Here is a 23,882-nt window from a genome sequence, read left to right on the forward strand (position 1 = left end):
TCCGACGATGACGGTGATGGTGGCACGAAAGAGGAAATAAACTTTTTTTAAAAAAAGAAAAGATCACCGCCTAATCAAAAATATTGTTTACAAAGGAGAAGGGGACGAGGGTCAAACGCTATGTAAATAAATTCAAGTATTGATTTAGAAGCCCCGCCACGCGATTTGTACATCGTTGTGAGAGCGGGAAATGTGGATAACATCGTCGTCCCCTCTCAAAGCCGCCACAGAGGTTCCTAGAGCGACGCTCTTCAAAGCAGGACTCCCGCGGATCACAGAAGTGACAAACTCCTCCATCTTTGGAACCTCACTGAGCGCCTGCAAATCGTCCTGAAAAACAACTTGCTCGAGCCCAGGAAACAAAGCAAGCCAGCGCGGGAATATATCTGTGGGGTTCTCTTTGAAAATATCGCACGGATTGAATTTCAACCCCAGGCGCTTGAGGTTGTGAAGGGACGCGAGGAGAGAAGCGTCGCCTCTGTCGATGTGTTTTTGAAACCATACTTTCAAACCTTCTCGAGAAAAGAAGCTGAGAATGATTGTCCGGTCATGGGGATCGGAGGCGAGTGATTTGAGAGCCCCGTCAACCTGAAAGGCCGTGTAAGGGACATAATATCCTCGATGCAGCTGTTCGGAGGTGACTTCCACCGACTTGAGTTGTGGATATGAATTCTTGGGCCCACTCATAAGCCACACAACGCAAGTCGCATGTGCTGTAAGCTTCGATAAAAGAGGGAGGATCGTCGCATTGAGGGGGGGAGGGGGTGGGACGAAATCGCGAGAAAGGGTCAGACAAGTGATTGTTGGATGACGTGAAAGAAATTTGAGTAGGTTTGCAGAATATGAGCGTTCTCCCGGGTTGTCCGTGAAACGGAGTTGCAGCGTCTGGAGGTTGTCAAATTTCAGTGCTACAATTCCGCACCAGATGTGCCAGGAGATCCCTGCAAACACCAATGAAAGCGTAGTGATTGAATTGGATCGAGCCTGTAGAGTAGCGGTGGTCCAGAAAACAAAGGGCGAAGTAAAGAGAATGGCTGAGTGGAAGGAAATCTTATGTGTATTGTCAACATTCGCCGGCGGTCGGTATGGAGTGAGCATTCTCGCGTTCTGATTGACGTCAAAGGTGTTCAGGCCAATGAGTGGAAATCTTACGTTGGTTGGTGCATAAAATCCAGGAAGACTGTTCCCTCCCATCACTTCCAGGGCCTCGCATGGTTGTTCCATAATCGTGTCCAATAGACTAGTAAATTCTTTTTCCCATCCATGAACGTCAATATTTCCCTGGGTGAAGGTGTCTTTAAAACGCAATGTAACGCGCTTGGTTGGAGAGACACGGGATATCAGGCGTCGCAAGCTGATAGAGTCCGAAAAAAGCCGAGATAAATCCTCGCTGAAGCAAAAGTCGATGACGAATAGGTTTTGAACGAACAAAGCGACCCTCGCAGCTTGAATCGCCTCCCTGGGAGGATTCGAGCACGAAAAAACTCCTTCCCCAAGACTCCCTAGACCATTGCGTTCAAAAAATATCTGTAGGGCAAAAAAATGGAGTCTTCTGCAGGTGATGCTCAGTTGGCAAGTTGAGAGGTTGTCAAGGTCGTCGACTATTAATTGGAGAATCTCGTCGGGCAATGTGGAGATCGTGGATATGCCTGTGGTGGGCGATGATGTTGGATTCAGATTCATAGTGGACACGCGCCTCTCGCTGAAATGAAGGTGGAACTATAAGGTGTTTCCACACGGTAAGCTGAGCACTCGATATCGATGTCGGTTGTTGGGCAAATTGTGATTGTGACAGATGAGACTGTGACCCTTGATTGCATATGCATGCTCGTCGATCAAATTTGCAAACCCAGTCCAAACGCTTTGGCGCACACGCGGCGCGCCGTAGGCCCTTGGTAGGCCCATATATCTTTGGAATTCTCCTGATAAGAATAATACCTTCCTCAGCAGCGAGAATTAGTGCAGGGTTTGTTACTTGGATGTTAGTAACATGGGGGTATATCACACGTTAGTAACATGTAAGTAACATATCTAACAAGGGGGGCTCCAAAATGCGATGTGATATACTGTGATATACCCTATATCAGTATGGGGGGCAATAGTAGTTTTTGTGCGACACACCTTGAGGGTCCACTGTTAGGCTTGCCTGATTTTTTGAAAAGGGAGGGAATTCTGCTAAAGAGTCAGGTTATTGGCTTGATTTTTGTGCTGGTTGGCAGCTGGTTGACCACTGCTTGGCCACAGGTGTGCACAGCCCCTAAAAAACTTCTGACTCTCAACATATATTAGCAGCATAGTCTCAACACAACGATAAATTTGCTCCCTCCTCCCCTATTGAATAACCATGGACATACACACACCATGTTTCTAACATGTTAGATACCCCATATTTATGTTATTAACACGTTATTAACTGTGTGGAAAAAATATTCCCACGGGGGTATCTCACAGTTACTAACACAAGTATCTAACCTCGCGCAGGGGCCCAAACCAATCTAACGTTACTAACACCGGCCGATATCAATCTAACCCAGCACTAGCGAGAATGTCTATTAATATTATTGATACTGCGCCTCGCCTTCCTCCATGATTGCCGGTATGCGTTGGTCCAGCGGAGAGCAGCACATTTACTCCATCCAGCATTATATGAGATGCTTCTGGGTTTTGGTAATTAGGTGAGTTCCGTGATCAGTTAGTATTTAGTAACTTTGGCGATTCATTTCAGTATCTGCGAGGTTTTTAATCACTCCGGCACCTGCGACAATTACAAGAGAGATTATTATCTGATTTGTACGTATGTACGTGTGTACTTCCGATTGCAGGAGCATCAATTATATATCGACGACAGGGAGCTTAGTCGATCGACACGAGTACTATTCACGAGGTCCTCGGCGGACTTCCGATAACACCACTTCGCAGCATTTCGCCAGCCAAGAACGACCACACTCACTGCGTGTGCGTAATGTGTAAACGCCTTATGTCTGGGCGCTGGAATCTGTGCACCTGCGGACAGCCCGTCACAGCCCCAGTCGACAAGTTTGTGGAGCGTTTCCAGGATAAACCATCAGTTTCGGACGGATATGACCGGGTGGGCTTATCGGCCAACAGATCGGCGAATTCAAAATTGTCATGTAATTTTAACGCCTCGAGGCAGTGCGGGCGAAGATATAAAGGCCATGAGCCCCACTTTCGATTCTGCAGAGTGCCTGGTGCATCCTCCTCATCCTCACAACTCACAAACGGTGAGCGCACTGGGTTCAATTGAATGTTCTGGTACTTACTCCTTGTTGTAGACAACTAGGGCCGGACCCTTTCTCATTCATTCCACTCAACTTATTACGATCTACGATAAATCATGCGTTCCTCAACCAGCTTTGCTTTGATTGCTCTCGCCCTCGGCGCCACAGCTATGGCCCTTCCCATGGCAAGTTCTTCTCCTTCATGCCCATTAGTCACACTGTCTTAACCATCGTTGCAGGATTCATACACCGACCTTGCTGAGCGTGACGAGTCTTTCGATCTCGAGACCCGCATGTTTGAGACCGAAGACCTTGACGCGCGTGACTTCGACTGGGAAGATGAGCTCGTTGCTCGCCAAGAGAGCACGACCCCAACGGAAACGACCCCCACCCCAGAGAGTCCCGGCGCTGGTGCTCCTGGAGCTTCTCTCGCCACCGGCGGCCGCAAGGTATGCTTTTACAGAGATTATCTTTGGAAGGTTATTCATTGTCCAACAGCACCGTCATCACAAAGGGAAGGGCTTCCGCCATGGTCATGGAGGACACCGCAACCGCAAGGGGGGAAGGAGGCACCGCAAGCACGGCAAGGGCCGCGTACGTCTTTTCAAATAATATCTTTGGTTCAGATAACTGATGCTCGCATATCTAGCACGGCCGCAAGGGTGCCAAGAAAGCAGCTCTGATTCCCCAAGAGAACCCTGCTCCTCCCACCACCGTCTCAACTGAGGCCTCTCCTGCTCTGGCCGCCCGAGAGCCCGAGCCTTTCTCTCTCTTCGGACTCGGAAAGAAGAAGGTACGTTGTGATTCCTAACGAAAAAAACGAGCCATTGATAAATCCCGCAACCAGCACGCCACCAAAGTCGAGGAGACCACGCCCTCCAACTTGAAGGCCAATTCCACAAGTGACCCGGAACCCGCTACCCCATCCGCGTCGGCGTCAGGTACCCCCAAGAAGAAGCACGTACGTATATAGTGTCACACGGGGATCTGATAATCATCTGACTTGTTTTGGATTAGCGCAAGCATAGGAAGCACAGGAAGAACGGGAAGCACGGAAAGAATGCGCGCAAGCACCGCAAACACAAACTCCTCAGACTCCACAAGCACAAGTTGGATGAGTCAACTGCCGCCAATGCTACCACTGTGAGTAGGATCACTTTTCGAAATGCACTTGTGCTAATTATTGCGTTTTCGTTAAAGTCCGCTGTGTAATTGATTAATCCCTTGTGTTGTAGTAATCGTGTCTGAATGATGATTGCTTTGTGATGAGTTTTGGAAGTCGTATATGAGCATTCAAACATTCATCCACCAGGGTAACCGTCGGGTTGTTTGGAATTGTTCCCATATTGATACTTATCGTTATGAAAACGGGCGTAAGCTTTGGCGGTGAGGCATGTCCTTGTATTCAACTTGTGCTATACTTATGTCACAGCGCTCGTTCAACGTTCATTTCTTATCTCCAATGATCAGCTATCGAGCGCTTCTACCATCACTTCCTCAACACAACACCATTGGCTTCTTCCTTCGACATTGTTGGCGTACTGGCCGCTAAAATGACGGCCGTTTGGAATCTCTGGGCACTGTTGGTGATCCTCCTCGCTGAACTTGGTAAAAAATTCACTGTAAATTTTGAAGACTGGAGGGCCAACTTGACGACAGTCGACGTAGCACATTCTCAAATCACAATCTACGGTATTTCAGCCTTAGAAATGCCAACGACAACCTCAAGTGTTTATACGCCCATCGTCTCCGCAACTACCAATTTCTACATCGGAGGCGTGAACACAGAAGGCGCGACAACGGTAGTTGAAGAGATCATCTACAGCCTCGTCGTCGTCACCAATCCAACCTCCACTTCGACGGTCATCTCAAAACTCGACACTGGATATGGTCAGTTTTGATTTTCCTCTTAACGTACTAAGTTATGATGATCTTCTTACATAGTAACACCGTCGCTGGTCCTTCTGGCATACAACAAACGGTGTCTGGACAAGATGGGTATGTGAAGGAGAATTGCACTTTCGGTTCGGACGAGTTGGGGACGTGTGTAATCGTCTACAACACGGCTTCACCGTCCCAAACCGCCACGCCATCCACGACCACTGTTAGTGGGACGGTTGTGCCCATTTTCACGATTACTTCAACTCATCCCCTGCCGACGTCAAGTGCGACAAGCGGAGCCACTGCCCTCCTCGGAGCCCCCATGTTACACCTCATAAGCCTTTGCGCAACGGCATGTATCATCATTTCGACTTCGCTTTATGTATTAATGGTTTAGTGATGTGGAGAACATATGTCGAGAAACGTCTCGCAGAAATCTAGTTTGGAGATACAGCTTACAAGGCGCTGGCTGGCAAGCCCCACATATGTAATATATACTCATTCTGTCCATCTTCGTCGTAAAATGTAAATCCGAAGGAAACATACTGGTAATACAATACATCATACCAATATCTAACATGCAACATATTTGCCCGCATCGGGAAAAGAGACCTCAAAAGGGTCAGCCTGGCGCCCGCTCCATCAATGGCCATCTCAGAGACGCACCCATTGTCACAGCTACAACGCCCCACCGTCGTAGCTACGACTGATACCCACTCCGCCTTCGTTCCTCATACAGCTCCATCTTGCCCATAACCTCCTCAGACCCCGTGCTACGACTCAAAGATCCATCCCGCCCCCTCCCCCGTCCAGGAGAATAAGCGCTGCTAGGACTCGGACTTCTTCTGCTTCTGAAGTGTACCGAATCCACATCATGCGCTCTTCCCAGCCCTAATCCTCGCCCAGCAATAGCGATAGTCCCACCTCTGGAAGACGTAGGTTCATGGACTGTGTTTGCCCGTCTGTGTTGTAGCTGCTGCTGCTGTTCGTTAGCATCGTCTTGTACCCTCTTCCTATCCTTCCTTCTCGAGCTTCCACTGAATCCCTCGAGACTCTTCATAAACGTCTCATTCATCTTCTTCAACCTCTCGTCAACCTCTCCTTGGCTCGTCAACATGGGCCCACGTCCAGGAGACACAGACGTCAAGGCAGCGACGGACGTGGGTGATGCAGATCTCGGAGGAGAAGTCGAACCCCTTCTTTCTGGTGTGAAACCGCTCGTTGAGGGCGAATCCGGGTCATTGGAATGGCCCGACCATGCTCTGACTGTCGAGCTCCCAGTCGAGCTTCCCTTCCTCATTGGAACTTCTCTCGGCCTCTCCCGTTCTTTGCCTTTCGCATCCGCAGCACCACCCTGTGTTTGCGTATCTGGGGCACGTCGCGACTCCTTATCCTTCTCCCGTTCCTTGTCTCGCCCGCTGAGAGGTTTACGCGAGTCAATGTCTTGCACAAACGTCGAAATATCATCATCGTCCGTCGTGTTGCTCAAAAACGACGTTACACTCTGGGAAGGAACAAATTAGCACGGAAAAGCAACCCAATAAAATGAAAAACACTCACACCAACCGCACTGTGCGTTCTCTCCCTCTGCATCAACTCGGACGCCAAACCACCAGCACCAGCCGGCGTACTCCTCCCACTCCCACTTCCATTCCCATCGGCACCCCCAGTACTCACGCTCCCCACACTCCCGACATATCGATGCCCAAAACTGCTAGAGTACCTCTTCCTCGGAGGGAAGGGGCGATCCTCACCCTCCCCAGACCCAGTCATGCTCCTCGTCCGGTCTCTGTCGCCCACACTCCCACTCCTACTCGTACTCCGCTTATCGCCTAAACTCGACGGAGACGGCTTATTCGTTCCAAACGCAAACGCGCCTCCGATTGGGGAGGGAGGGAGACGAGGGGCAGGAGACGACGTTTGTCGCGTGTGGCCAGACGATGAGAGCGGAGATCCTCCACCAACGACGCCTTGCCTGATGGAAAGAGACGGCGAGGAGCCTGATGCAGAAGAAATCGTGTTTGACTTGAATGGGTGCACAGGATTGATGTTGGGCCGTCTGATGGGGAGAGGCCCTGAGGATGGGGAAGATGATAGGGATGACAGTGAGGGGTTAGGGTAGGGTATGGATGGGAGGTCGGAGGATGAGGAAGAGTTCAGGCTCTCCCTACGTAGACGGGTAACCGCGAGCCCGGACGGCGGTGGGAGTGCGTGGGGGTTGCTTGACGTGGACAAGCTGGTCCGCATGGGTATTGCGGTGTTCCGCGGCAAACTGGTGCTGGACCCGAGGGCAGGGAGGATGAACCTGTCTATTCCTCCTTCTGCGATTGGCTTGGGGGGTGAGCGTGAGGGGATGCCACTGCTGCTGGGGAGGGAACCCGTGATAGAGTCGCGTTGGTGGTTCTTGGTGAGTGTTGGCACAAAGCCAAGGTCGAGGGAGATGAAGCGTGAGGAGAGGAGGGACTCGAGCTCGTCGAGCTGAAAGTTGGGTGTTTCAAGGTAAACAGTGGAGAGTGTGAGTGAGCCAAGGGGGTGGGGCACTGCGGAGAAGGTGTAGGATTGCGTTGGGAGTGCAGATGGCAGGCGACGCGTATCTGGATGACGTTTTAATTTGGAATTATCTGCGCAGAAGCACGACTTACTGAATGACATGATCTGAGTATCGTCGTACTCGGATTCCGAGCTCGCCCGGACACGCAGCTGGATGCCCAGGTGACCGTTCCTAACAATGCCACCTGTGCGTCTCTTTAGGCGCTTATACAGCTTCCAGGTGGGCAAGACCCTCAGCAAGCTGAAGAGACTGCGGAAGAGGGGTATACCGTGCTTGTATATGGTGGGCAAAGCGACGTCGACGCCATCATCGTCGCCCTCTGAATGGGCGGTAAACGCCAATGTCCATGATTCCAAAAGTATGAACCGTGGAGTGGGCTCAATTCGAATCCGAGAAGAGTCGGGTGAGATATAGACGAGAACTTTGTTGTTGGTGAACTCGGGTATCGACAGTAGGACCTGTATTTCGAGTGGTGGAGGACCTGGGGGTGTTGAAAGAGATATATTGCGGTAGGGCTCTCGTGCCTCCTTTGTAAAGAGATCCGAGTCTGGTGTTTCAAGGTTGAACTAGGCGGGTCTTGAACACAGCACACCGTAGCACAACACAAACGCACGCACCCATTTATCAACCTTTGGCTGAGTTCTGGGCTCAGAAGTCGCCCTAGCATCATTCAGAACGTAGAAAAGCTTCGTATAAAAGTGAAATGCTATCTGATCGGCCTTGTGGGTGTCATGGGACATTTCGTGGTGCTTCTAGATGATTTCGGGCAGTTCGAGGTGAGAATTGGGTAACGTTCAAGTGTCTGGCAACATTTGAAGCAGTTTGAACTGTTAATGCGGGTAGGAGAAGGGGCAGGAGAGGCTGAGGAGTCACTGGGGAGGTGCTGGTGACGTGCAGGTGTTCATGTACAGCCACTAGGGTTATGGTTACAGCCCTGAACACTAACGATTTGAATGGGACCTCGCAAGAGCCCCTTTTACAGTGGAAGGTGTCGATTTCAAGTCTATATACTACCAATAGTAGCAGAATATCCCCCGCAAACCTTGGAAGCACGGGAGTACGCCAGCTGAAAAAGGCACTCGGAAGAACTTGGTCAGGTGGAGTCATGGATCATTGTACAAATCGATCGTTGGAGAGGAGAGTCACAGAGCCGAAACCGGGCAACCACGGGGGGCAAGAAAGCAAAGGATTCCAACGACCGACAAGGCGGGAGCAAGAAAGTCTAAATCACCAACCCCATCCCAGCAGCAGCAACCAGCACAAAAATGAAAGTAGCAATGGACCACTCTCCACGCCCACTCGCACCGCTTTTCGGCGGCGTCAAGGTCCCAGTGAGGGTTGCAACCGGGACCAGCCTCCCTGTGTAGCTGGACGTCACTGCCGTAGTGAACGTCGTGGTGGTCTGGTTGATGATATCCTTGATAACTTGCACGCAAGCCGCCGTCTTGTTTTCCGACGAAATTGTGCAGTTCGACTCGTACCCGTTGAACTGAGGGTTGTTTCCATTGGAGCCGTCCGCGTAGCTGACGAAGATATATGACGCAGCTTCAACGAATGTTTCTAGACAAGGTGTGCAGTGTTAGTCATTGAGGGAGAGCGGTGAGGGGAAGTTTCTTACCTGTAGCAGTTCTGACGTCGGTGAGGGTTGTAGTCACTGGAGGGGTGCTGTACACAACCTCAACGCTGCTGTAGAGAACTTGTTGAGCATACGTGGTCGCCCCGTCTTTTCCGACCCCAATGGGAGCGATAGTCGGGGTTCCCAGTGGGGAGGTATAGTTGGTTGAGGCCGTTTCAACCGTGTACAGCGTCACATCCGCTCTGGCTGTCATGATCAGAGGGAAATGTTAGACTACAATGGTACCGGTGAAACTGTGTAGCAGAACACACCAAGGAGAAGAAAGAAGCAGATGAGTGTTGAGAGGACGTTTGGTAAGGACTTCATAATGACTCGTGGGCCAGCGACATCGGTGTTTGAAGGGGGTATTTATGCAAAAAACCCATAAATTATAATGCCCATCAGTAGCTTAAAGCTCCATGTGAGCGAAGGTGTACTTGAGTTGCTGCCGCAGATGCTCCTGAGAGTACGTGTTGATGCATTGATGACTTCCCTAACAAAACACCCGTCAACGTCGGGAATGATGATGGTAAGGTTGGAGGCGTCGTGATAACGATAAGTATTCCTGCGAACACCGCGAACCAGGACTTTTGGTATATGACTCCGATCAATATCAACGAGTAGAAAAGAAAGATGAAGCTTACTATGTACTACTAGAGACGCGGAAAGTTTCTCCAAGACCGAAGCATGATTGACTGAATCGATATCATGAACTTGTGAAGTGCTTCGTGCCGCAGAAACGGTGCAGCCAACTTGGCAGCGGCTCAATCCGACGTTGAGTCGGAGTTACAACTTACTTTCAGTTCAATATCGATCAATGCACACCCTTCGCTTCAACTCCTTCTTACAACTGAACCAACCTTGGCAAAAATGAATTCGATGTGACTAATGTTTCCTTTTCTTTATATGAAACTCCAATAAATATTAACCTTCTTCCTGCAGGTTCCCGTGCCATCCGCCATCACTAATCACATGTACTTACTGTTACCACCCACCTTTATAATTAGGTGAATGCGATTCTACAATGTGATTGCGTTCAAATTTTTACCAAAGAGATTTCAAATCTATATTTTGAACCAACCGACGTTTGACCGACGTCATATTATTAGCCCGCAATCCTCCAAGTCCCTCAGACGTTCTTTTGTTGGTACGAGCGTCATTTTACAGGGTTTTGTTCATTCTTTGCCTGAAGCCCCGGCCGACTTCTTTGAAAGGACTTACTACATGATCAGATTTTTATCACTTTCATATATCGTGAACCAAGGTACGACTTCACATATATCGAAGTCTGTCTAGGAGAGACTAAGTACTTCCAGGGCCCTTTCGGTTGCCGTATGTTAGGACTTGGTTAGGACTAAGTAAAAAGGGCTTCTGTCTTTGGGCTCCAACAACCTATTCAGACTCACGTCTGAGTCAGCGTCGATGGTTCCATTGCGCTTGGGTATGTATGTATTGCTTATTTATTGCCCTACGGAAACGGCGCCGTTGACAACATTTTTCATGACACAGTAGTTCATATTTTTGGTACTGACGTCAAGAAAATTTATTGATTACTGAGTACTGACCGACCTATATGTGTGTGTTTTAGATCCGCGGGAGACCACTGCTGCGTTCGCATCAAAGATCTAGAGGAAGATTATTATGTCGATATTCTAGAAAGATTTGCAGAGTGGCTGTGTCGAACTTTGGTCGACTTGACAAATCACGTCAGTCAAATTTTTGCCTTTCTTCAACTCCCTCGACCTCCGCTGCGAGGTTCTTCGTGTATGAAAAGCTTTGAATTGTCCTATAAGCGTCTAAAATGTGAGTGTTTCACCCCAACTACATAAATTTTGCGCAGCCCTAATTTGACTGAAGAATGATTACGCGCATGGGCATGCTCCAAAACTCCGTGTGGTCGGTCACCGGTCGATCATTTATAATCTCAAAAATCGTTGGAGATTTGAAGAAAGGTGACTGTCTTCTCCGGAAGGCCGGGTAAAGTAACAAGCCGAGGATCTTGAGGATACATAAACTTACAAGATCTCAATAATTTCCATCGTCGCCCGTTTACCAATCCAATGTCGCAGTCCGTTGACCAACCCACCGCGGAGAACACGCGCGTGCAAAACACCCCTCGGTCTTCCTTCACTGTCATCGATCCATCGCGCCAAGACACCTCCAAATCGCGACCTCCAAGCGTCGGATCGCCCCTAGACGAAAAACTCGCAAGGGAAGAGGAGGACATCGAACGATATGGCGGGGATGATCCACGTGAACCCCGTCCGAAGTCCCCTTTGGGGGGCGTACCCTCTTTACTGCCCCCACCTGAGCGAGACCCCAACATGGCGAATTGGGATGGCCCGGACGATCCACATAATCCTCAAAATTGGTCGATACGAAGGAAATGGATGATCACGGTGGTCTGTATTATAATGACGGTCAACGTGTGAGTCCTGCTTTCTTTTACACTTTCATAGGCTGATAAACTTGTGACGTAGAACCTTCGCATCCTCAGCACCGTCCTCCGCTGCGCCTCGAATCATGCAGGAGTTTCATACCTCCAAGGAGGTATCTTACCTCGTCACAACTGTTTTTCTGCTCGGTTACGTGTTCGGCGTACGTGCGATTCTCATTCAGGCTCTAAAAACACCTAACCTTAATAATCACTCATCCAGCCTATGTTCTGGGGACCGGGGAGTGAGCTCGTTGGGAGAAGACCTATCTTCATCATCACTATGACTTTGTATACCCTGTTCCATCTCGGGCAAGGGCTCGCGAAGAACATGCAAACCCTCCTCGTCACTCGATTTTTCGTAGGCTTTTTTGCTGTCGCACCGGTGACGAACTGTGGTGGTAAGTGTCCCTCTTGATATCTATTAGAACGTCGCATTGATCTTGGCACGGTCAGGCGTTGTCGCTGATATCTGGTCAGCTGCGGGAAGAGGTCCGGCAATGAGTATGTTCACTGCCAGTGTTTTCCTTGGCCCGGTCTTGGGTCCTATCGTCGCTGGGTTGTACGTCCCCCGATAACCCATTTTAAAACTCTTGACGCTGACGTCATTTATCAGCATTGTCCAAAGTCACGCTTCGTGGCGATGGATCTTCTGGGTCATGATGATATTCGCTGGTGTCTGTACCGCCATCATGATTCCAACTCTCCCAGAAACATACGCCCCAGTTATTCTTCTCAAGAAGGCCAAGCGGTTGCGCAAGCAAGATCCTGTCAAGTACAAGGACTTGTACGCAGAGCATGAGAACCAGGACTGGTCGATTTGGGGTGTCATTAAGCGAACCCTTTTTCGTCCGTTTGAGATGCTCTTCATGGAGCCCATTCTCTTCCTCATTACAATATATCTATCCATTGTTTACGGCCTCCTCTATGCTCGTGTGTCTTTCCTGCCTTTCCGTTCGGAGTTCATTACTGACTATCTTCGGCAGTCTTCCAAGCCTTCCCCATTATATTCATTACGATTCGCCACTTCACTACCGGCCATGATGGTCTGATGTTCATCGGTATCGGTATTGGAACTACCATAGGCGCATTCCTTAACTGGGTCTTCTCTCGACACTACCCTCAGCTCATCAAAAGATGGAAAGGTTTTCCGCCTCCGGAGGAGCGGCTCTATGGCGCCATGCTGGGAAGCTCACTCTTGGTCATCGGCATCTTCTGGCTAGGCTGGACTGGGCAGTATGCCTCTGTCCCCTGGTACGTCCCAGGTCTCAGCACTATTGCTATTGGCGCTGCGATCGCTTTGATCTTCGTGTCTTTCCTCGTCAGTTTCCTTCCTTCTTTTTCAACTTGCTCATCGCTGACCGACCATCACCCTTTTACAGAGCTTCTTGGTCGATACATATCTGTAAGTCCACCTCCCATCTCATCGATATCCTGTTGAACTCGCATCTAGACAATACAGCGCCTCCGCTTTCGCCGCCAACACCATGGTCCGATCTGCCATCGCGGCCGCTTTCCCCCTTTTTACAACCCAGATGTTCACAAACGTACGTCACCTTTAGAACGCGACTTTCCTTAACTTACGCCTACTATCCAGCTCGGCGTCAATTGGGCATGTACCCTCGTCGGTCTCCTGGGCCTCCTGTTCGTCCCCGCGCCCTTCCTCTTTTACAAGTATGGTGCATGGATTCGCGGCCGCAGCAGCTTTGCACCTTGCTTTGTAAGCCCCGTTTTTTAGCGTGTCTCTTGGAGGTATGCTCATAATTCACCATAGGATCTCGTCATCGCCAAAGAATTAGAAGAGGAAGAAAAAATGGGGGCGAAGCCATAACCGACTCTGAACTAACTATGCGAAATCACTTATCAAACACCCCACACGAGTCGGGGTCGCGGCTTCAATGACTGAGACAAAGTCGAGCATCTGAAAACGTCAGGCCCCTGTGCGACTACGCCGGCGTGCGCTTGGAATCCTTGTCCTCTCACCAGGAATACTAAGGGAATATGTTATGTAACTAGATTTATTCTCGCGCAGATTGCATTATTTATACCACCGCATTCATTGATAGATAGATACCTTGATGCGGACGGACGTTGTCGGACTTGTTTAAATTTAATATTACATACAATAACTATACTATCATCGGCGTGTCATCTACTCTTGCAAGCTATTTCGCAAATGATGAGTACTTCCACGCCAGAGCCTCCGCCCCAGAGACAATGGCAGATTCCAAAGAATACCGCGACCAACGCTCATACATAAGGTCACGCTCTCCAAGAGTTATCTGACCATGATTACGTACCACGATGTCGATTCGATCCAAAATACGGTTCTTCTCAAACATCGTCTTGGCCATTTGCAAGTGGTTGGTACCCACCACCGAACAGATACAACCACGCATTTTGGAAAGAACAAGTACGCTGAGATTTGGAATCCGCCAGGCGTCACCTGGAAGGTCGAGACCCTTGATAAAAAAAATATGAGAACATGGGTGCCGTGTGAGTGAACAGAAGAAATGACCTTGGCGCTGATCAATTCCAGAATTTCCACCGACTGAAGGTATTTCATCATCCCAGACAACAAGATATCAACGGCGTCACCCCCAAAAGAGAGTATTCGGATGGACGAGAACGCAGGAAGCGTGGTTCGAATCAAAGCCAGAATAATGCGATGGTCCTCCGTGCCAGGTATCCAATGCAACACCCTGACCTTGCCCCTGGGGCGGAGGAAGGCAATAACGGTGGTCACCGGCCCCCGAAGCTGCTCAAGGTATGGGAGCGCGTTCTCGTGGAGTGGTGTATCGTGCCATGTTGTGTCGACCTTGGTTATGGACTCTTGACAGAGGAGGAACGCTGACACTTCCTTCTCGTCGGCTGGAACGCCTCGCCAGTAGAAGCTCTTCATGTGGTAGTTGGAGAACGGGAGAATCCGCCCCGCGGGGGTTACCCCATTGCCGGTGAAGGAGAAATGGATCAGGTTGATCAATCTAGGAAGGGTTCTCTGGAGGAGGTTTAAAACCGTGGAGGCCATGCCTCTGTCACTCTCATACATTGAGAACTGGTATCGTTTGACGAGACGCGCGAGCTTTGGACTCTCGCCTGCGCTCTTTAAGAAACCGATGTGACGCTTTGTGGACATGGAGATGTCGCCGCCAACATCGAAATAGATGGCCCGGATTGCTTCCGAATAAAAGGCCTTTGACACGGGAGCAAGTGTGAGGAGGGTGTCCAAGTCAACTTGAGGATCAAGAGCGTCGACGATTGCTCTATATATCTCGGGGGCTAATATTGGGGACGGTAGGTGCTGGACGAGAGAAAGTGGCGAAACCTCCTTTAAGCCAGTGGCGTCCTTGAGGCCAAGGCGTAGCCTTATCCTGATAAGAAGCCCCTTTGAAGTTTGGTCTTCCGACCAGCGAAATGGGGGGTGCTGAGACGACGCATTACTCGGACATGACCTGGTGGAGTAGGAACGACGGGGTGGTTTGCGAAGCGGCATGGATGTCTGGTATGTTAGCCACTCGTGTGGCCCTGGACTCACGGACATATATATACGTTTGGAGAGTGGCTCGTCGCGATGCGCAGTGGCCATGCCAGCCTCATGGCTAACCGCATGCCCTAACAAAAGAACGACCTGATCAGACAACAAATGACGCGATGCGAACTTGGAAAACGTACCAGGTATTGGAAAATTGGTTTACAGTCGAAAAAATTTGGAGAAGCGTCAATCGCAATGGTTGTAGTTGGGAACAAGTTGGGAATTGACATGGACAATCATCTCAAGCTCACTGAGTGCGGACTTGTAAGCGGAGTTAAGCTTACTTAATATTTTCGGCCGAGCTTGCAACTGATATTAGCCACTAAAATCGATCACGTCGGACAATGGTCAGAAATTTCTCTTTTGCTAGTAGTTGAGGAGGCGAGAGTTAGAACCCGGCGGAACGTGCTTGATTTGAAGAGACGCGGATGTTTGGTTCAATGGTTGTCTTTTGGTACTTGTTTGGCACAGCACTGCATCACAATTTAGCTCACACTTCGTCCGATATGATGCCGACCCCATCCTTGCTGGATTCTTCATATAAAATGCGAACCAAGGCTCCTTTGGTACTTACGCAGTGATGAACCCCCTCCAACCGCTGGCACTTCTCTTCTTTGTTCTTGGTGAGCTCAGTCCCGGATTCTTTCTGAGATGGAGTTTATTTTTCCTTCAGGAAGCTACGTTTCAGCAGATGTAACAATATACCGGGCCAAAGCAAACCTTCCAACTCAAGGAGCGAGCGTAAACGTATCCGCCATTGGCACTGCCAGTGGGCAAGATGGAGGGACGACATACATCGAACAAAAGCTTATAAGCAGCTTGAACGTCGTTTATACCTCGCCGCCGACCACCTCGCTTATTACGAACGTCAGAACGGAGACAGGTTCGTACTCAGCTACTCAAACTACGCTGTCATGATCACTGAAGTTCGTTCAGCAACGTTTGTTGAAGGAGACTCCTGGGTTTATATGAGCAGCCCAGATGACTCTGGGAAATTCAACGCCGTGGAACAGAATTGCACCTTTGCAGCCTCGCAGAAAACAGGGGTTTGCGTTGAAGTCAATAGAAAGGTGGTGAATGACACGAGCACGACGCTTACCGTAGTCTCCGCCACAACGTATAACCGCAAGCTGGTTCCTGTTTACACAGTTACGGGTCTGTTTCCGGCTCAGACGCAGAGTAGAAATGCGGCGGGGAGAGTGGACTCTTGGAATTTTTTGGGTTGGCTGCCAGTCATCTCGGGGTTCATGATGATGATCTTCGCATGAGTAAATTGATGTATTGGCAAGACTGTCAGCGTACGAAGAGGACTACATACAGTTCAATTTGGATTCTAGTGCTGCGGCAAATGAATGGCATATTTAGAATAAAGTAGGAATGCATGATGAACTTGGATCTAGAGACGCATAGGGATAAAAATAAGCATAAGTTAATAAAATAGGATGGCATGGTGGCATAGGATGCAGCACGAGATATCCAAACCGTTGATAAGATCACAATTGCGGCAAGTCAGTAACAGAGGCAAGTGCTTCGGGGTCGAAGCTATCAGAGTACCGCGAAAAGCGGTGCTCAAAAACCTCTTCTCGAGTATACTCCTCAAATTCCCAATTTTTCTTAATCGTCTCTGCAACCCTTTGGGCTTCAGCAGTGGCCTCGTCCAGCTCTTCATCGTCATCATCATGACCTTCTTTGGCAACACCTCCTTCCCCCTTTCCGTCCTCCGCTTGACTCATGGGAAGAGTTTCAGCGAGGTGCTGAATCGCAGAACTGCCCGACCTTGCGCGTAAAGATAAGGCTCGGCGAACAGTAGCACCCCTCACAGATCCGAATCTAAACATCGAGGAAGAGGGTGATGGGAGAGGCTCCAACGAAGTCGCAGGGTTGCTCTCGGCCCCGACAGTGTTTCGCCTCAAGAAAGCGGTGGAAATGGATCGCGACAAAGGCCAAGTGATACGCTTGCCCGTGGACCCCTCCTTCAAATTCTCCTCTCCACGAACACCTTCCTCACATGGGTCTGACCGCCTCACGGCCCTAAGCGGGATGAAGCTCACCTCGCTAATGGAGGTGAAGGTGGAGCGTTCGGTGCGGTCATCGTCCACCAAGTTCTTACGCCCCGCCCTGGTCCCTGCGAAGGGGAAGTTTTGCATCGCCTTGAGCCACTCTCCGCGGCATAGCGAAATGGCGGCTGAGGAAGAATCCAGTTCAGTGACGGAGGAAGCGGGAGTTTCCTCTAATCCACTCGCGTTGTGCGCGTCGCTAGACTCGGTCGCATCAGGAAGCCACCCCATGGTAGAGGTGGGACTAGAAGAGGCCGGGGAATTGTTGGGGGGGAGAGGGGCGCGAAAAGCCAGCTCTTCGGGAGAGGGGCAGGGGAAGAAATGAACGCTCTGAGTGGATATGTTGGGGTGGTTGAGTGGCAGGTCAAAAGCAGGCATGGAACTTGCGATGAGGATGGGAGAGAGCATTGTAGTTGGTGGGTGAAGAATGAAAGCGCTGCTGGTATTTAAAGGTTACCGAACCCGCCTTGGAAAACAATGTTGAACCATAAATCGTCAAGCCACGTAAGAAAATAGTGGCCTGGGGACACTCGCTGTGTCTCCGAGAATTGTGGCTTTGCCTCCGGGCCATTGTCGACTCCCCAAAAAAGTGGCCACGACTGACCAAGTTCCATTAGAAAAATCGAACACTTCATAAATTCGCACAGAAAGATCGCCTTTTGTGAGAGTTGAAAATCATTAGTAGCCCCAGCAGATGTCTAGAAAGAATTGTGCCAGTCAACTTGGAAGGCCTTGTCGCGAAGAAACAAGACAGGGAAGTTCCCCCAGAAATAAACAAAGCTCATAAGTCGGCATCCACTGCCAGTGTAGTACTCAATCAATCAATCGAAGCAAGAGCGGACGCAGTGGTCACCCCGTTGCGTTGATATCGAGTGGCCCGCGCATTGACCGCGCTTAGCCGCCCACAAAGTTCCAATCGGGAAATCAAGCGGTTTGTCGGAAAGAATCCATGGTGGCTGGTGAATTGACATGTGGCCATGGCCCTGGCCATGTCCTCGTGGTCAAAACAGGAGATTCGCTTTGACCTTCTTTGAGTAACGTGGTTCGCACACGATTGTAAGCGCGAGTTGAGTGTTTTTCGTCATCGAAGTTTGCTCCTAGCCTAAAGGTGACAATTATCGGGTTAGACGAACTAAGACTAGGACAATCATGATTGATTCCAAGGTGTGTTTTATACATTTACCTATAATGCAACAGGTCAGAAACGTTTCCCAGACGAGGCGAAACGGACGGGACAAAACGTGAGGGGGAGTGTGCATGCGACGTTAACGCGACATATAGATAAGAGGGTGTGGGTAGGCGTCGTAGCGGTGTCTACCGTTGCCGACAAAGACATGGTCTGCCTTTGCTTCCGAGTCGGACCTTCGACTTCCGTTTGATGGGGTCCCCGTTACCGTCACAGATAGAGCTGTTTATATAGTCACGTGACCTAATGTGTCGCGTCGCGTCGGAAAATTGGTCATTTCCAGGGTTTTCGAATGCCCTCTGGTGCATTCCTGAGCCCATGGTTTTCCCCACGCCTCGGCACTTTCCTGCCCAGGGTTTTCTCCTTTCCGCGCCCTCGCTACTGCCTACTTACTTGCTGCCTACCCAGCTCGCCATCCACGTCAATTGCATGTACGCGAGTGTGAACACCCTTGGACCGACTCAAAGAAGACATCGGTCGGGCAGCAAATGTGGAGATGTCAGTCATCCTGACTACATTTCAATTAGTATGTTATCACTTCTTCTCTTCTTTCATCAGCTCCACTGCAGTGACGAACGGGCTCTGCTACTCGCTAGCGGTAGAACGTCGAGGCGCCCGCCCATGCCCAATGGATCCGAGTTCCCTTTGGCGAAATAACATGTATTCCTAACCGTAAGCCATTATCTGCTCTCGCATCACCGCAAATCAACCTTACCCAACCTAAAAGATCTCATGGCCATTCTCACACACGTCATGGACGTTAGTGGTCTCACCCCTTTCTTTAAAGAGTGCAAAAAGCTCATGGAGGTCTACCAACATGTTTCCGGAGTGTGTTTGCACGCCGCCTACATCCGTTCGGGAGGTGTAGCCTTCGACCTTACCCACAGGCTTCTTGATGACATCAGACGATGGGTATTGGACCTGTCGCTGCCAAGCAGGTTCTGGAATATAGTTTCAGTGGGGTTATGTTGCGTGGTAGCTTGATTGCGTGGGATCTGAGGAACGTTGCTCCGTATGACAAGTACGACGAGGTGTGTGGCTTGTTTTCTTTTGTGAGAGTGTGCGGCATCTCGCTTGCTGAACGAATTATTCAAGAAGTCACAAAGCATTGTCGTTTTACCTCCAGGAGCAGCCAACACGTTGACGGATCCGCTTAACGTTCTCATCCCGTGTATTTAATATAGTCGTGTCATTCATACCTTCCTTCCTTCGTACCTTATTGCCGTACAACATGGGTACTGCTCTTTTGTTAATCTGCAACCAACAACCCAATTGCATGTATGAAAGTGTGAACGGCAGGGAGGGCACAACCCCAATGTATTTTCTTGTGTCCATAGATTCCGTATTCAAGTTTTTATCAATACCCCTTTTCCAGCCACAGAAAAGTATTAGGGATACCGGGCTAAGTAGTTGAATAACAGAGTTCTTGTTCCACTTATAAGACTTAGATTCGAAAGGAGTTGAAACGGCCCCTAAAAATAGTTATTTGAACAAGCTTGTTTCCATTCCAAAAAGTTCATGATCTTCTATGTACATAGAAAAGATTGTGCTATCATCCACATAAAAGTTCGACTATCCGTATAAAAGTTTGAGGTATAGCAATCACGTAAAGTTCGTGTAGAGTTAATGGGAGTCATTGCTGCAAGCTAAAAGTCCGAGTCAAGTAGAAGGGAAAATTCATTGCATGAAATATCAAGCAACTCATTCCATCGCAAGACCCGATTCATCCCATTATCGTCCCAGGGAATAGCATACCCATCATATCCCTCAACATTAGGGACGAGGGAAATACCCCCCTCGGCAATCTGGTGCGCCAACACGGTCCAGCTGCTGATATCTAATATCAACACCCGGTTGGCAGCCAGATCAAGGAGATCGTCGATAGAATCACCCGAGTCCACGAGGCGGTACGGCTCGCCGAGGCCACTGAGCATCGTATCGTTGTGCCACTCCATGTAAACGCTGAGCTCGTCCTGCACACCGCATTCTCGCATCTTGGCTATCATTTGAGCCGCCAAATTTACGGGCGTGGATCGCTCGGGCGGCAGCGTCTGGACGGATATGTCGCCCCACCGGATGTGCAGCCCGATTCCCCCCCGCCGCTTTTTGAGGCCGAGCGCAGTGAAGACGTGTTTGACCCACTTCCACGTGCATTTACTCATGTCGTACCGCACGTCCCATGCCCGGTCGTCTATGATGAGGTTGCAGTCGCTCCACAGCTGCTGTAATTCTTGGGCATATGCCTCGTGTGTCACGTTGTTGCACCAACTTCCCATCAGCTCTGCTGTGCGAGCTTCGTGGGGCGACGAGGCGATAGAGCAGACTTTCGACCCCTTGGGTAGTTCTGTCCCTAGGAGGTCGACTTTCAGGAGTGAAGCCGCTCGATATTGCGTGAGGTGGGTCGAGATAACGCTAAATGTTGAAAAATCGGCTCCCAGCATCGTCGCGATCGCTGCGCTGCTTCGTAACTGCGCTACCACAGAGCCGAGTCCGGCACTGTTGGTAGGTATCGTTCTGACGACGACTTGCTTTCGTGGGGCGTCGACATGGGCTTTTGTGAATGAAATCAGTTTTCTAAGTGCGAATTCCAAGCGTTGAATATCTACCAGCGTGTGTTTCTGGTATTACACCACCTGGACCATGCTCGCTCATATACCCCAACAAGGAAAGGCTGGTGCTAATGGCCAACAAGTGCGCAATCAACCACAGACCGGTAACGACGACAAGAATCGTGAGAACCAGCTTCAATGACCTGTGGATTATGAAAGTCATATCATATCGTCTTTGAAGATCAACTTGAACTCGATGTGAACGAACCTTTGAAATCGAATTGCGAGGTTTTTAACCGACCCGTGCAACACTGGCAAGCCCATCTTTTCTGGGGCACTCATGGTGGCGAACGACAACCTGCTATCTATAAACCTATTAGTAATACCGCAAAGGACTGGTTTAAGTGTTGTGCTGTGTTGTGCGTTGTTGATCTGCTGATAACGAAAACGAGGAAGAGGCTGGAAGAGGTGTCAGATCCATACTTACAGGAAGTTGACAGGAAGCAAAGTGACCCTATGCCATAATGCCGTCAACTACTTGACACCTCTTGGCACTGGCAGGGCGGAGTTCCCATGCCTGTGGAAGGACCCCCCCGAATATCCTGCAAAATGCTATACTAAAATGGCCGATTTCCAGACTCTTGTCTGTATTTTCGGGCGGTCCTCCTGTGGTACTTAAGTAGTATCATTTGGATCAAATCGGCAGTAACGCGTAATGCCCCTGGGAAAATATTTGAAGGTCGTCGCGACACATAAGCACTTTCAGCAATTTGAAATTTCTGAAGCAACACCTCTGCGAAAATACATATGGGTATATTATCTACGACGTGTTGAACGTGATAAGGTATACCATGTACCCTACTGAGCCTGCTTACTGCGAAGTCTCCCCAGACCAACATAATCGTAAACAACCTCCCTTGGAGGGATGGATCCATAAATACGCGTCAAAACGACTGAAGTCTTGGTAGTCCTTCCCGAACGAGCGTCGACGCTATTAAAGTGTAGTTCACTGCCATACACTTTCTGCCTCAGCTTAGCTGAGGGCGTTGAAAACTCTAGCGGAGCGGGTGACTCGTTCAAGTTGTTCTTCTCCGGATAAATGTCAAGCTCAATGACAGATGGTGGTGGGGCCTTTGCTGCTCTAGATTCCGCTCTTCTCCGCTGAAAGCCCTTGATGCAGCCGCGGAACCACATGGCGTGCATGGGGAAGATCATGGCGAGGAGGCCGGCGGGGAGGAAAGAGCCGCCGGTGGTGTGGTGCCTGTTGTGTGGCAGGAGGTAAGAAATGGCGAGGATGATGTGGAATAGGATTCGTGTGAGGAAGAAGGAGACCGCGAAGAAGACGTTACTTCTAAGGTGGGGGTATAGATTCGTGAATCCGAGAACGAACGTAGGGATCTGGAGAAGTGTTAGTCACAATTGCCCACTGCCTGAACTATGGATGGATGACTCACCTCCATGGCTGCGCACAGACAGAAAATGTGGGTCCAAGACCGCTTGATAGTGAGTTCTACTATGATGATATACAAGGCATGGTGAATCCAGCCGGTGACGAGTTGAAGTTGAGATGGGTAATGTACAGATCCTAAGACCAGATCGCTGGGTAGAGTCAGTGACAGGGTTTTCACACGAGTGAACAAGGACACGTACACAGCAAGATAAGTTTGGAAAAACCTGGTAGCAGCAATGGATAGCATGGGGAGAGTACGGACGTGCTTGACGCTGCCGCCGTACGAGAAATAATCATACAAAAAAGGAAGACTGGCAATGGTCATGACGGCGCTGGAGACGGTGGTTAATATCCATGAGGTTTGCTTGGGCGTGCCATATCGCGGCGCTAGACTGTAATATGACGCGCTGAGAGTCGTAAAGGAGAGCAGGAGGAGTGTGAGGGTATCAGGACGAGTAGTATGAGAGAAATCCTGAGTGAACGCTATGGTGGAGGCATTGGCGCCAACCATCGTCGATGGTGGGTGTTACCGCAAGGCTGATCATCCCCAAAGAACCCGCGTTCGCTAAGATATATAGGGCATAAAGGGTCGCAATGTGTCACGAACCGCCACACTGTGCACCCGCACGTGTGCCTTAAAACCCTCGCAAACGGACTTTTGAGAGGCGTCGGTCAATTGTTGAGGAGAGGGGGCTACTCTTGGTAATTTCAGCTCGTTAATCTTTTGTATTGAGCACGTTCTACTCTTACTTTGATCCTTTCGGACTTCTTTAGAGGTTGAAGGAGGGTTAGAGGGGGAGCCTCGGCCCGGTTTCACAGCCACAGCGAACGTTCATCGCCGGCTACCGGGTGTAAGTAATTATTTAAAATACTTACAACGCTTAAGCGCTCGAAAAAACCGAGGAAGGCCATCGAGAATATGATGGAACAAAATTCAGGAGCTTCGAGTCTCGAAACGGCATCCAGTTGGAACTTTCTCGCTGGGAACGTTGGTGCGTGCTTGTATCTACAACCGCCATGAGGAACAAAATGAGGAATATCGATAGTGCACTAGATATCCCACTATAAGGCAAGTGGGACCACCGATCTTTATCGCACTCATTGACGTATTAAAGTGGGTGTCCGGTCTGGAATCCTACAAAGCACGAGCGTCAGCTCTTATCACTCCAACAAGAACGTTTGCAGGATAAGATAACTGACCGACCCCTTCCATCGCACGCTCTACTTGCAACAAAATGCTGAACTTGCCGGCGGGCATGGAACTGAACCGCGGCATTAATATTATTTCCGTCTGAACGATACGTACCGTCATCTCCACGTGCAGTATTGAAGTGAAAGCAAGTTTGTGCCCTATGCTTGAAGAACTTGAATGCAACGGGACCCATTTG

General features: G+C 49.7%; 11 protein-coding genes across 11 annotated transcripts; 5 read left to right on the forward strand and 6 right to left on the reverse strand.

Annotated features, from left to right (window-relative positions):
• Positions 1 to 31: 31 nt before the first annotated feature.
• LACBIDRAFT_295072 (uncharacterized protein) lies at positions 32 to 1,683 on the reverse strand (the record flags this gene model as incomplete). The annotated part of the gene is made up of 2 exons (XM_001885114.1): positions 32 to 1,107; positions 1,153 to 1,683. 2 exons carry the CDS (start codon positions 1,681 to 1,683, stop codon positions 145 to 147), a joined length of 1,494 nt encoding a protein of 497 aa, XP_001885149.1. The 3' UTR covers positions 32 to 144.
• Positions 1,684 to 3,204: 1,521 nt separating this feature from the next.
• Positions 3,205 to 4,517, forward strand: LACBIDRAFT_304792 (uncharacterized protein). Its single transcript, XM_001885025.1, has 8 exons — positions 3,205 to 3,242; positions 3,294 to 3,424; positions 3,479 to 3,688; positions 3,738 to 3,833; positions 3,889 to 4,032; positions 4,087 to 4,200; positions 4,257 to 4,382; positions 4,440 to 4,517. The coding sequence occupies exons 2-8, from the start codon at positions 3,356 to 3,358 to the stop codon at positions 4,449 to 4,451; spliced, it is 771 nt and encodes a 256-aa protein (XP_001885060.1). The 5' UTR covers positions 3,205 to 3,242; positions 3,294 to 3,355; the 3' UTR covers positions 4,452 to 4,517.
• Positions 4,518 to 4,792: 275 nt separating this feature from the next.
• LACBIDRAFT_304793 (uncharacterized protein) lies at positions 4,793 to 5,245 on the forward strand (the record flags this gene model as incomplete). The annotated part of the gene is made up of 2 exons (XM_001885026.1): positions 4,793 to 5,129; positions 5,184 to 5,245. 2 exons carry the CDS (start codon positions 4,793 to 4,795, stop codon positions 5,243 to 5,245), a joined length of 399 nt encoding a protein of 132 aa, XP_001885061.1.
• Positions 5,246 to 5,618: 373 nt separating this feature from the next.
• Positions 5,619 to 9,613, reverse strand: LACBIDRAFT_330754 (uncharacterized protein; the record flags this gene model as incomplete). The annotated part of the gene is made up of 9 exons (XM_001885115.1): positions 5,619 to 5,665; positions 5,838 to 6,624; positions 6,681 to 7,714; positions 7,763 to 8,237; positions 8,289 to 8,331; positions 8,618 to 8,674; positions 8,907 to 9,231; positions 9,290 to 9,493; positions 9,559 to 9,613. 9 exons carry the CDS (start codon positions 9,611 to 9,613, stop codon positions 5,619 to 5,621), a joined length of 3,027 nt encoding a protein of 1,008 aa, XP_001885150.1.
• Positions 9,614 to 11,346: 1,733 nt separating this feature from the next.
• On the forward strand, positions 11,347 to 13,551 carry LACBIDRAFT_304796 (MFS polyamine transporter; the record flags this gene model as incomplete). Its single annotated transcript, XM_001885027.1, has 10 exons — positions 11,347 to 11,714; positions 11,767 to 11,884; positions 11,944 to 12,121; positions 12,177 to 12,282; positions 12,337 to 12,653; positions 12,707 to 13,041; positions 13,103 to 13,125; positions 13,174 to 13,267; positions 13,318 to 13,440; positions 13,495 to 13,551. 10 exons carry the CDS (start codon positions 11,347 to 11,349, stop codon positions 13,549 to 13,551), a joined length of 1,719 nt encoding a protein of 572 aa, XP_001885062.1.
• A 225-nt stretch (positions 13,552 to 13,776) lies between these two features.
• Positions 13,777 to 15,482, reverse strand: LACBIDRAFT_295074 (uncharacterized protein; the record flags this gene model as incomplete). Its single annotated transcript, XM_001885116.1, has 6 exons — positions 13,777 to 13,819; positions 13,845 to 13,849; positions 14,021 to 14,182; positions 14,239 to 15,105; positions 15,256 to 15,348; positions 15,393 to 15,482. The coding sequence occupies 6 exons, from the start codon at positions 15,480 to 15,482 to the stop codon at positions 13,777 to 13,779; spliced, it is 1,260 nt and encodes a 419-aa protein (XP_001885151.1).
• A 350-nt stretch (positions 15,483 to 15,832) lies between these two features.
• On the forward strand, positions 15,833 to 16,520 carry LACBIDRAFT_330757 (GPI-anchored small secreted protein; the record flags this gene model as incomplete). Its single annotated transcript, XM_001885028.1, has 3 exons — positions 15,833 to 15,875; positions 15,926 to 16,135; positions 16,189 to 16,520. The coding sequence occupies 3 exons, from the start codon at positions 15,833 to 15,835 to the stop codon at positions 16,518 to 16,520; spliced, it is 585 nt and encodes a 194-aa protein (XP_001885063.1).
• Positions 16,521 to 16,745: 225 nt separating this feature from the next.
• LACBIDRAFT_295075 (uncharacterized protein) lies at positions 16,746 to 17,717 on the reverse strand (the record flags this gene model as incomplete). Its single annotated transcript, XM_001885117.1, has 1 exon — positions 16,746 to 17,717. One exon carries the CDS (start codon positions 17,715 to 17,717, stop codon positions 16,746 to 16,748), a length of 972 nt encoding a protein of 323 aa, XP_001885152.1.
• Positions 17,718 to 18,813: 1,096 nt separating this feature from the next.
• On the forward strand, positions 18,814 to 19,674 carry LACBIDRAFT_330759 (uncharacterized protein; the record flags this gene model as incomplete). Its single annotated transcript, XM_001885029.1, has 5 exons — positions 18,814 to 18,993; positions 19,098 to 19,167; positions 19,223 to 19,323; positions 19,401 to 19,526; positions 19,591 to 19,674. The coding sequence occupies 5 exons, from the start codon at positions 18,814 to 18,816 to the stop codon at positions 19,672 to 19,674; spliced, it is 561 nt and encodes a 186-aa protein (XP_001885064.1).
• A 467-nt stretch (positions 19,675 to 20,141) lies between these two features.
• Positions 20,142 to 21,386, reverse strand: LACBIDRAFT_304800 (uncharacterized protein; the record flags this gene model as incomplete). Its single annotated transcript, XM_001885118.1, has 3 exons — positions 20,142 to 21,046; positions 21,102 to 21,247; positions 21,313 to 21,386. The coding sequence occupies 3 exons, from the start codon at positions 21,384 to 21,386 to the stop codon at positions 20,142 to 20,144; spliced, it is 1,125 nt and encodes a 374-aa protein (XP_001885153.1).
• A 412-nt stretch (positions 21,387 to 21,798) lies between these two features.
• LACBIDRAFT_304801 (uncharacterized protein) lies at positions 21,799 to 23,017 on the reverse strand. The gene is made up of 3 exons (XM_001885119.1): positions 22,695 to 23,017; positions 22,499 to 22,643; positions 21,799 to 22,442 (listed from the first exon to the last, which is right to left on the reverse strand). Exons 1-3 carry the CDS (start codon positions 23,003 to 23,005, stop codon positions 21,903 to 21,905), a joined length of 996 nt encoding a protein of 331 aa, XP_001885154.1. The 5' UTR covers positions 23,006 to 23,017; the 3' UTR covers positions 21,799 to 21,902.
• Between the last annotated feature and the right edge of the window lie 865 nt (positions 23,018 to 23,882).

This window comes from Laccaria bicolor, genomic scaffold (genome assembly GCF_000143565.1).
Source record: "Laccaria bicolor S238N-H82 LACBIscaffold_29 genomic scaffold, whole genome shotgun sequence".
NCBI lineage: Eukaryota > Fungi > Basidiomycota > Agaricomycetes > Agaricales > Hydnangiaceae > Laccaria > Laccaria bicolor.